Raw genomic sequence first — 11,513 nt, forward strand, 5'->3', positions numbered from 1 at the left:
GGACGCCTGTGCTCCTCCTCCTAACATGACCAAACCAGCTAAGCCGCGCTTCCTGCATCTTGTCCTCGATAGGGTTCACACCTACTTGTCGCGAATAACCTCATTCTAATCCTATCTAATCTGGTGTGCCCGCACATCCATCTCAACATCCTCATCTCTGCTACCTTCATCTTCTGGACATGAGCTATAATTACTAAGAAATCATATAAATAACGCCAAATTATTTAAGGATCAAATACTAATAGCTATATATTCTGAAAAATGCAAGAACAATTAGTTAATAATTAACAAACCCAAATACTAAGTTGACTTGAAAGGAGTTTTAGAAGAATTAAATTGTTAACTGTGTCCAAGCAGCAAAATTACAGCAATCACTTTATACTGATGTTCTTGACAAATAGAGTTGAATATATTAACTTTCAAGTTCTACTTCACATTCAAATAAGCATTGAAAGATTTATCGAGAGACCGTGGGCGTAACAATAACAGGTTTCTCAATTTATAGCTTAGTTCTTGATGGCAAGTGTTGCACTTGAGAACTTCCAAAAAAATTGTTTAAGATTCTTGATCAGATATCTGCACGTAATACACAAAGAAAAATAAATGAGCATTACAATTTTGGGGATTAGCTTTTTCAAAGAAACAAATCCGAAAACAATGCAACACATTATTCCTTGTCAAATCAATCCGATGAGGGAAAAACTCAACAATCAGTACAACTACATGGAACAAATTAAATTGGTCACGCAAATTGGACGGATACCATGGTTTAAAAATTAATTTATTTATGCATAACCATTGTTACAACAATAGTGTTTCTTTCTCAGGCACTGTCACATCATAATAGATCCCGCAGTTTTTGATATTTTTCACCGTGGGTGGACTTCTTTTTTCTGCCAAAACTCCATCAATATGAGCATTCATTTTTGTCAAGTGTTAATACTATAATCATACTAAAAACCTATAACATTATGACTATTATTTTTTAATATGCATAAAGGAACATTCACAACACTACAAAAAATAACAAGTGTAATCAATTTCTCATATTATTTATTATAGATAAATAGAAAATAGATAGCACCTACATAGATAAATAGCAAATAATCATAAGAATATTCATTTTTTTTTTCAGAATTAAGTAATTAACACGCAAAATAAAAATGCTCATGAGGAAAAAATAAACCAATAAGTTCAACAAAGGTGAAGCAACATAATAAAAATTAAAACTGAACAATATCAGATTTGAAGTAGGAATTTTGGATTAGAAGTTTCAAAAGAAATACACTTTGGACCCCAAATCAACTCTGGCCACCCACAATAGACAAATAACCCTATGAAGGTCCACAATGACTGAATCATAAAAAATTCTATCATCTGGCTGGCTTTGGCCATATCTTCACAGTCTACAACCAGAAAATAATCTGCTTCTGAAAATTTTCGGTCTCCAAATCCACAGAACACACGAATTACCATAACTGATCCCAACTCCACTGCCCGAATGCCTAACACATCTCTCATACACGATCATCCCACGAGGACTACTTTCACAATTCTTCCATGCCACATACCAAAATCTGAATATCAGCAGTCGATCAATCAGGCGAGCACCGCAATACTACTGAAGCTTCCGCAAGTCAAAATACAATGCGCCTTCTGAAATGTGGACCCTTCTCAGGCAATACCAAGTAGTGATATCATTCACCTAGTCATCTAGAACCGTCCATGTTGCCTAGGAATTAATGACCTTCCCTTCAAAACTGAATCGTGATCGTGCACACGCAAATCCTAATCCCACACAACACCCCACATCAATCATTCCATCATGTGAAAGTACAAGAATCTCATAATCAACTCTGAGTCACAAGCAGAATACATACCCGATCGGTCAAAAACCTTCCATTTGATCTCATCTAGGAGAAAATCCCAATACGCAACATGCTCCTCCTGCCAGTGAATATCTGTCACGCCCCGAACCTGGGTCTGGATGTAACACAACACTCGGTGCCTAACTGCATGTGACCGAGCGAACCAACAGGCTGGCTGAATTAACATGTGATATCATGGCATACTGAGTGCGGAAGATAAACTAACACATGCTAATAAACTGAAAGTATAAATGATATATATCAAAGTGCGGAAATACTAATACAATTCTGAAACATCTTTGTAGCCAACATAGCTTAATATGAAAAGCCTGTGACTCTGTCTAACTATTACTCTAGTCTATGAAGCCTCTAATGAAGTACTGAAAACACCGACTGCCTATAAATACTGATAGACTGTAAAGTAATGATAATGCCCCGGGAGAACTGGGGATCACCAAATAGCTGGTACGAGAATCCTAGCGCTCTGAATCATCAACCTGTAAATCATTACCTGCATCGTGAGATGCAGGCCCCGGGCAAAAGGGACGTCAGTACATTTGAATTGTACTGGTATGTAAAGTAACTGAAAGAAAGAATTATAAATGCTAAAACTGAAACTAAGCTGATAACTGAGAGTTGATAATTGGTACTGAAATGATAACTATTGAAACAAAAACTGAAACGATAGCTGATAACTGATAACTAAAAGGATAACTGATAACTGAAAGGATAACTGATAACTGATAACTGAAATGATAACTGATAACTGAAATGATAATTGATAACTGAAATGATAACTGATATCTGAACTGAATAAAGGAAGTAAGGATATGAATACTCCCTCTTCTAAATGATGAACAACCTGTTTATCTGAATAAGCTACGGCCTCGGGCCCAATATATATGTGCACAAGCTACGGCCTCAAGCCCAAGTATACGTATACATAACTACGGCCTCAGGCCCAAAAATGCATAAAGCATAAACTACGGCCTCAGGCCCAAGTATGCATAAAGCATATAAACTACGGCCTCAGGCCCAAATACAGGTGTTCAACAATTCAAGAACTGAGAATCAAACTGCAATACATGATAGTGAAATACTGAATCACACTGAGCTACATGATACTAGAATATCGGATCACACTGAGTTACATAATACTGGAATACTGAATAGGACTAGACTGAGACATGTATTCTTGAACTGATTATGAACACTGAAACTTCAACTATTTATGGCATACTAAGTAATCTATACTAAGACTCGGGGGAATCAAACCAAGTCTATATTGAATACACACTGATTTCACAACGTTCGGAATGAAAGTCATGAATGAGTTACAAAGCTAGAGAATAGAAGTTCTGCAACTATTCAAGGAACTATGCTAAACTATATTTCTGAGGCAATTAGTAACGTCGTAAAAGAAACGTAGTGTAGGGAGAATCATTAACATTCCCAAATATAGAGAGTTAGCCTCACATATCTTAACTTCCTGCTCTTGAGCGTAATACAACGTTGGTCAATTTTCAACTTTAATCTATAGCAATACAAGTCAAAGGGATTCCATATTAGCTATGATGCTCATGTTTTGGTCACTTAAGCATCTAATCAAAATACTTTGTGAAAATAAAGCTTCATAGTCCTTATTAATAGTGTCTCTACACCCAATAATCCATTCTCTTGTTCCTAGATAAATTCTAAAGTCTCAAATGGTTATAATCAACATTATTCTTTATCACCCATAAGGTAAATAACACCCTTAACCAATAATCAACAATCAACACCCCGAACCTATAATCATTCATGCTTTTCTATCAAACCCATCAACTCATATATCATGAACTAGGGTTTATAATCATTAAACCAATGCTAGAATCAATTAGAGGTGAAGACATTACCTCTTTGAAGTTCAATCCTCTTGAATTTGAGTTCTAGGGTTTCTTCTCTCAACAATGATGTCCGAATCGAATATCTAATGATATGGAGGGTTTACCCATGTTAATAAGATGTTGGAAATTAAAATTAAATTAGAATCACCATTAGAACTTACCTTGGGTGGTGGAGGGACGCTTAAGGAGTTATGTTTTTGAGAGCTTTCCTTTCTAGAGCAAGTTTTTATATTTTGGGGCTGTGGCGGACGAAAAAGGGCTAAAAAAAATGACTTCCCAAGTCGGCCACCGCGTCCGAGTAGGCCTGACCGCGGTCCCGACCACGGTAAATAGCTGGAGCACTGCCTCACGACCGCGGTCGCGGTCAAACGCGGCCGAACGTGGTGGTTACGCACCATTCTATAAAATGGGCATAACTTTTTGCACAGATATCTGTTTGGGCTCCACAATATATCGTTGGAAAGCTATTTCAATGGCCTACAACTTTCATGCTTTGAGTTTTCCCAACTTCCTTACATATTTTTATTAGACACGGCTGGAAGATAGACCTTCTGCAAACTTAGTCGATTTTGTCAAATCTTATGCAACTCACTTTCCATCTCGATTTTGAAACAACTATTTTCACCAATAATCATCCCTCTAGGACTTCATATGTCTAAAATATCAAATTAATACCCATTTAACATATCCACACCTAGTCCGAATGTACGGGGTTTTACAATATCCACCTCGAACCATGATATAAATTATCGAGAACTCTTCGAAACCCATTTGCACATAACCAAGCTAGCTGAACTGAATCTCTCTAATTCAACCAAGCTACGCTGGTCACCAAAAACCCAAGTGCATTTCCACAAAACACCTGTAGAGACTCATCACATCATAAGTACCCAAAGAATCGATCGTAACCATTACCATGAGTTCAAGTTGATACTTCTCCTTGCTAGAACACCACGATCCTTACCCAAACTCAGCCCACAAACTCTAGCATGGAACCACACCTCCCTAAGGCCCATAAGCCGCTGAATCCTCTCTTAAGTACCCCAAAAGTACCATAACCGAGATACCCATTCTGAAGAGACCTCATGCGAATCTAAAGTCATTTCCTTCACCTTCCTGAAACTGAAATGTATAATCCATAATGACAGAAATACCGCGAGTGCCAACACCATCCAATGTAAATCTCAGGTATTAACCATATACAAATCCAGAAAACTCTCAATTGCTACATATAAATCTTGAACCCACTAGAACCTTCTCGAGAGTCATCTACCCTGCTCACATCTTAATTGCACCGCCCAAACGGGCCGAACGACCTATGCCCCATTAGCACGACAATACCCAAAGAAGTAACCCACACCTCTAAACAACCGAGTGAACCCTTACTCCATGCACGCTACATCCGTCACGAATTACAAACTCAAATCATTCCATGATTCACATATACCCATAAAGTGTAATGTATCTCGTATCCAGAAATTCCCTTACTCGAGTCATCCTCGATCTCAGCCTCATCCTCGATCTCAGCCTCTACAAGTCATAACTGATTGACAAGTATACTTCACACCATAATCAATAAAATATATAACCGTGCAATCAACTCGTCGATAGCAGACTCCCCCACTTGGCTCAAAGCCATAGGGAAAATCACTCGATAACTCAAAATGCCCATCCTTTATTACTGCCATAATCCTGCATCGAATTTTAACTCAATCCCTCATAAGCTCATGTAACACAAACCATCTAATACCTCAAATCATCTGCTAAGCTCGCATTCGTCCTCGTGATGGTCAGGTCAACTATTACAACCGATCCAAACTCAAATCACACAAGTATAACCCACTGGTAGATAAGGAAGCCCCCACACAACATCATAAAAGTCATACATCCTTAGATTACCTCGTAGGTTATAACCCACCTGCTTAGCCTCAAGCTGACATCTCTTCATACCCTTTCGCAGCCATAACTACTACGCAATCACTTAATCTTCCTGAGTCTGAACCCATCAATAAGCCCATGAGAATCTAATTCGGTCCAGAATCAAGCAACATGAAATATCCTTCAATACACTCATAATCGCCCTTTGAGAAATCTATTATTTACTAAAATATATTGATGATAATTGAATCAAATAGTGATGAATAATTTAAGGACTCAATTAAAAATATATAAATTTTTTTAACATGAAATGGATTCTTACACTTAACAAAAAAAAATTACCAATCAAACTAGAATATAAAGGTAAAAAATTGTACTAAAAGTGCAAACGATTAACATTCACCATAAAAATTTTGAAACTTTGTATGAAAATATACATATATATAGTTGTAATAATAAATTTGAAATAGCTCCTCCTATAGTCGGTTTAGTTCGGTTTTTTTCGGTTACTTTTTTATTAAAACCAAAACCAAACCAAACCAAATTTGATCGGTTTTTAAAATTCAAAACCAAAACCAAACCAAACCAAAAAGTATCGATTTTTTTGGTCGGTTTGGTTTGGTTTTCGGTTTGGTTCGGTTTTTCGGGTTTTTATGAACACCCCTACCTGACACATAGCAAAAGAGGTTCACGCTCTTATCTTTTTGGTTAGACATGCGCCTGCCACGTAGCAAAAGAGGTGTGTCTTAGGCACACTTTGGAAAGATTGGGGGTATAATAGATTGCCCTGAGAAATTGTGTCACAGAGAGATTTGGTCCTAAGTTCCGTTCCGGGGGTAGACTAGGTAATTTGCCTGTCTTATTCACACATCCGCACATTCTCATTTAGTTGTGGATTTAACAACACCAGAATAATAAGTGGAAATGTTTTAGAGATCTGTAGTTTCGTACAGGTAGCAGAATAAGCACAAAAAAAAGTCGGAGCATGAATTTGGGAACGGCGTCGGCGTCCATTTCACTTTCACTTTTCACAATCTCGGCACCAAATCCAATTATAAAAGCGAGGCCGCAAATACGATGCAAACCCATAATTACAAAATCCAACTTTGACTGCAAGTGCAGGGCGCTGGGAGAGTCACAGTCCCAGACGACCAAACCTACAGTTTATCAAGGGGTTTATGGCCCTTGGACTATTGAAGACGCCGATATTCGAGAGGTAAAACCATCTGCACCTACTTCTTGAGTTGTTCTATTCTAGTTCGTTCGGCCACACTGTTGCTCCAAGTTCAAGGAGAAACTTATACAATTAGTTATCTCGGTGTTATATCAGAATTTAGGCATAGCGCAGTTGATCAACCCTAGCTCACTTTGTTAGTGACGCCACAATTTAGCTATCTAATAGACTGAAATCGGTGAGCATCGGGATTCTTCCTGAATGAATTTTGCAAGTCAAACAAATGATGAATGCAAAATATTTTACCACATATTTCTTCTATCAACAATCATATAGCTAAATTTCAAAATGCATATCAATTTTGCAGGTAATTTTATATAGATCAGGATTAGTAACTGCGGCTGCATCATTTGTTCTTGCATCTTCTACGGCTTTGCTTCCCAATGATTCAGTCTTGAGCAACTTGATTGGGAGAAATCTTGATTTATTTTATGCAATTGGATCTTGCGGACTTGGTCTGTCATTATATCTTATTCACATTTATGTGACTGAAATTAAACGTACTCTTCAAGCTTTATGGTTGCTGGGTGCTCTCGGTTCATTGGCAACGTATTCTACCCTTGCTCAACCGGCTGACATGAGTTTAGTTCAATATGTTATCGAGAATCAAACAGCTGTTTGGTTTGTCGGACCGCTTTTTGCAGCATTGACAGGACTTGTCTTCAAGGAAGGTTAGGTTTTTAGTTACATCTTTATAAACATGCAGTTATGAGGCCAATTGAGTTTGCTTATTATTTATCTATTGTTGTTCTTTAGCTGAAATCTTTCGTGATGAAATGTTAGAAAACTCTGAATCCCATGTTACAAATAACAGATCCTCAAAGATCTTATCCAACCCAAACCTGAAATTCAAGATGGAAATTTTTGGGTTTTAAGGGCCAAATAGATAGAAATAACACTAGCATGCAATTATAGATTCTGTTTTTAAAAACACCCTCAATTAAACTTGAGGAAGCACACTGTCAAAAAGGGTTGTGGAGGTATAACCGTGAAGAACTTGATGTATGGAGGCAAGTTATCAACTGCAGAAATTGGTCAAGTATCTTTATGGTATACTAAAATTGTCACCTCCCCTTTCGGTGCGAGTAACTGGAGATCTATCAGATCCCTATGGCCTACCTTTGAAAATTCTTTTTGGATTCTACATAGGGGATGGTAAAAAGACATCCTTTTGGAATGACAATTGGCTTGGGCATAAACCTATCAAAGACATCTTTCCTGATTTATTCAGCTTGACATCAAATCCAACAGCCAAGGTAGCAGATGTATGGAGTCAGCAAGGGTGGAATTTCAATTTCAGAAGGCTATTAAATGACTGAGAAATTGACAGAGTTGCTGAACTACTACAACGGGTGGAGGTGTTCCAGGGGACAACAGACTGCGAAGATCAACTAACATGGAATGGCTCCAGCAAGAAGATCATTACAGTTAGGTTATCTTACTCCCTATACACAGGGGATAATCAGGAAGGATCCAACTGGCCTTGGAAACAGATTTGGAAAGTCAAGGCCCCATTCAAAGTTAATTGCTTTGTCTGGATGGTGGCAAGGAAATCTTGTTTAACCCAGGAAAACTTAATGAGAAGAGGAATCCTACTGAGCTCCGGATGCTACTTGTGTAAGGTAGAAACAGAGAGCAACAACCACTTATTTTTGCACTGCAGAATAACTATGCAACTCTAGCACTAGTTTTTCAGTAATTGGACTTAGATGGACTATGCCGCAGTCAACATAGATCTTTAGCAGTGTTGGAACAATTGTGGGCAACAATGTCAGGCAGAAGAAATGGTGGAATTAGATCCCAGCCTGCATCTGGTGGATAGCCTGGAAGGAGAGGAATGCTAGGTGTTTTGAAGAGAAAGCAGTTTTATCCAGAAGATGAACTCGGACTTTTTGTTAATAACCGTGGTGTCCGGGCCAGCTTGCGCGCACCTCGACTAATTCTACGGGATACCTGCCACCTCGTGCCAGCAACAGGTACCAGGTAACTCTATCCAACAAGGCTTGGATAGATGGGAAGAAATCACCTAGTATTTTTTGCCTCCGCTGGAATTTGAACCTGAGACGTGATGTTTCTCACCCACTACATTGACCACTAGGCAACACCCTTGTGTGCAAGATGAGGTTGGATTGTATACTGCTTTTTCATTTTTGGTGTAAAGAAAGCTATGTAAGTGTTGATGAATCCATACTAGACATTATAGAATCCTTGTAAGATGAACAAGGCATGTTTAGTTAGCTGTTCTTGCTCTTTTTGTTTCGGAATATGTACAGGGGCTACAACATCCCCTTTATGCTGTCGATATATACAACTGTTACCATTCTAAACAAAGGGGCTTTAATAAAAACTAGTACAAAATAATGATAAGTTAAACTAAAAGGACTTCGTAATGCTGAGGTGATTATCACTTATAAGATCAGAAATCTTATACTTAAGCTAATTAACAAGGCCGATAGTTGAGGACGCAAAAAAGATATAAGAGAACATAGAACTTTGTATTGTTCCCTACAAGAAGCTTCTGAAATTGTATGGAGAAGTCAACATTATCGTCTACTCTATGCCCTACCATCTGAAGGATCCAATCAAACCAAGGATGTCTGAATATGTGCATGGCAACAAGGTGTCATTATTGGCGAATCTAACAACTTACCAAATTGGACAACTGATTAGCTGATTCACATCATCCTCAAACTATATCTGTGGAAAACAATTGGCAACCGTGGGGTTGAGTGTTTTCCATCAATTATATCTCCACAATTTCACCTACAACATAATATTATCCTGCGGTTACTGGTTTAGAACTGATTTGTTGTACAAATATAAACTTGGTTTGCAAGCTTTAGGTTTGGAGATATAACAAAATGTATGCTGCTTTTCAGAATAAAAGAACATACTGTCTGTCCCTTAGTTGTAGTTGTCATGAGCAGTTATGACATATTATTTATATGTCCAAATTATACTGCTTTTTAACTTCCACTTTCTATAAAACAGTCTGCTCATTTGAGGATCTCCGAGTTAATTTTTTGTTATCTTTGAAACAGGACTTTGCTATGGAAAGTTGGAAGCTGGCATTCTGACATTTGTCATCCCTTCACTCCTACTTGGGCACCTGGTAAAGTTTGCAGCTATGCTGCTAACCCTAAATTTCATTCTGTATAGAGCTATTTAGTTTTAAACTCGAAATATACTTTCCCAAGCTTTGCAATTGAAGCGTCAATCCTCCAGCGGCAGGAAACGACAACTCATGTATTTTACCCCTGAAGATCTTGAGATGCTCCAATTCAAGCTTCTTTTTTCTATTTTGGCCAGCACTCAGATTGTTGGACTAGCCTCCAATAGTTGAGAAACAAAGGAAACAGTTTATAATATGATTGGTTTTCATTTTCAATTTCACTTTATAATATCTATTTGTCCAAAAGCTATGTTCAATCTACGAATTAGGGACTAAAATCATATTTTCTTGTTGAAACAGTTTTCTATCAAATATTATAATGATCTTAGGAGTATCTTTTGGATTACAGACTGGTCTGATGGATGATGGAGTAAAGATCACCCTATTGAGCACATGGATGGCACTGTTTGTGATCTTTGCTGGGAGGAAGTTCACTCAACCTATCAAGGTAGATCCCATTCATTTACTTAGTTGTTCTCTTTATACCTATCCGTTTTACTTTTTCAAATTTTACAAAAACCACCAAGGATGATGTAGTTATCAATATAGATCCCTAACAACAACAAAAAAATCCAGTGACAAGTTCTAATCCACTTCGCGGGTACTCTCTGTCTCTCTTTGTATTTCAGGATGATATTGGAGACAAATCAGTATTCATATTCAACGATTTGAGAGAGGAAGATAAAGCTAATTTGATTAAGAAGCTTGAGCAGCAACAGCAAACTATGAAAGAGCCTTGATTAGGATGTATTACTGATCTTATCCCTCATTGAAAATATTACTTGTATAGTTGTAAACTACTTGTCCAAATATCTCTATAAGAAAGAACATTCACAGGTAACACTTGCTTCTCTCTTAAAGATTTCGCTAATTTAACCCAATTATACGAAAGATAACTAGTCATATCTACAGCTTCAAATGATGAACTGTGATTTCGTCGAAAACTCTACTTATCTGTGAATACCCACAACGATACTGATTGGGACCTTTGTTATTGTTGCATATGGGTGTAGTAGTCACAGACATGGTAAATAACTAGTAATCCTCAACATAAATGAAATTTCCTTGAATCGTAACTCCATAAAGAAAGAACAAAATGGTTGTGTGGTTCAAAATCTGAATCTGCATTGGGAAAAAATACTAAAAGATCAGCAGGCTGCTCAGATATCCTTTTAACATTCAAACATGCCTGCATAAATGGGTAGGGGAGAATGCTCTTGAAATCTAACAAAAACATCAAAGAACTACTTTATATAGATGCCAACATAGCAACTTCCTTTAAAATCATCACTTTGTTTTTATCTCTCACGGGCACCTTCACGCCTTTTTCTTTCTGAATACCAGTCGTCTGCCATTTGAGAGCTAAATTTCATCTCCTATTCTCTTTCAATTCTGACTCAAAATCCTATAATTTCCCTTTTGTTATAAAATATAATTATACTGGATGTCCATAACCACTAAATGAGTAATACCCA

At 37.5% G+C, this 11,513-nt stretch overlaps 1 protein-coding gene across 1 annotated transcript; it reads left to right on the forward strand.

Moving 5' to 3' along the window:
* On the forward strand, positions 6,536 to 10,881 carry LOC109235626. Its single transcript, XM_019401803.1, has 5 exons — positions 6,536 to 6,848; positions 7,174 to 7,537; positions 9,908 to 9,978; positions 10,388 to 10,486; positions 10,668 to 10,881. Exons 1-5 carry the CDS (start codon positions 6,618 to 6,620, stop codon positions 10,776 to 10,778), a joined length of 876 nt encoding a protein of 291 aa, XP_019257348.1. The 5' UTR covers positions 6,536 to 6,617; the 3' UTR covers positions 10,779 to 10,881.

The sequence above is a fragment of the Nicotiana attenuata genome, chromosome 12 (genome assembly GCF_001879085.1).
Source record: "Nicotiana attenuata strain UT chromosome 12, NIATTr2, whole genome shotgun sequence".
Lineage (NCBI taxonomy): Eukaryota > Viridiplantae > Streptophyta > Magnoliopsida > Solanales > Solanaceae > Nicotiana > Nicotiana attenuata.

What these genes read in the sequence shown, in the direction of transcription:
- LOC109235626 (XM_019401803.1), top strand. Translation starts at nt 6,618, where the DNA reads ATGAATTTGGGAACGGCGTCGGCGTCCATTTCACTTTCACTTTTCACA. An exon ending in AAGACGCCGATATTCGAGAG is followed by an intron (nt 6,849 to 7,173) that starts GTAAAACCATCT and finishes TCAATTTTGCAG; the next exon opens with GTAATTTTATATAGATCAGG. An exon ending in AGGACTTGTCTTCAAGGAAG is followed by an intron (nt 7,538 to 9,907) that starts GTTAGGTTTTTA and finishes TCTTTGAAACAG; the next exon opens with GACTTTGCTATGGAAAGTTG.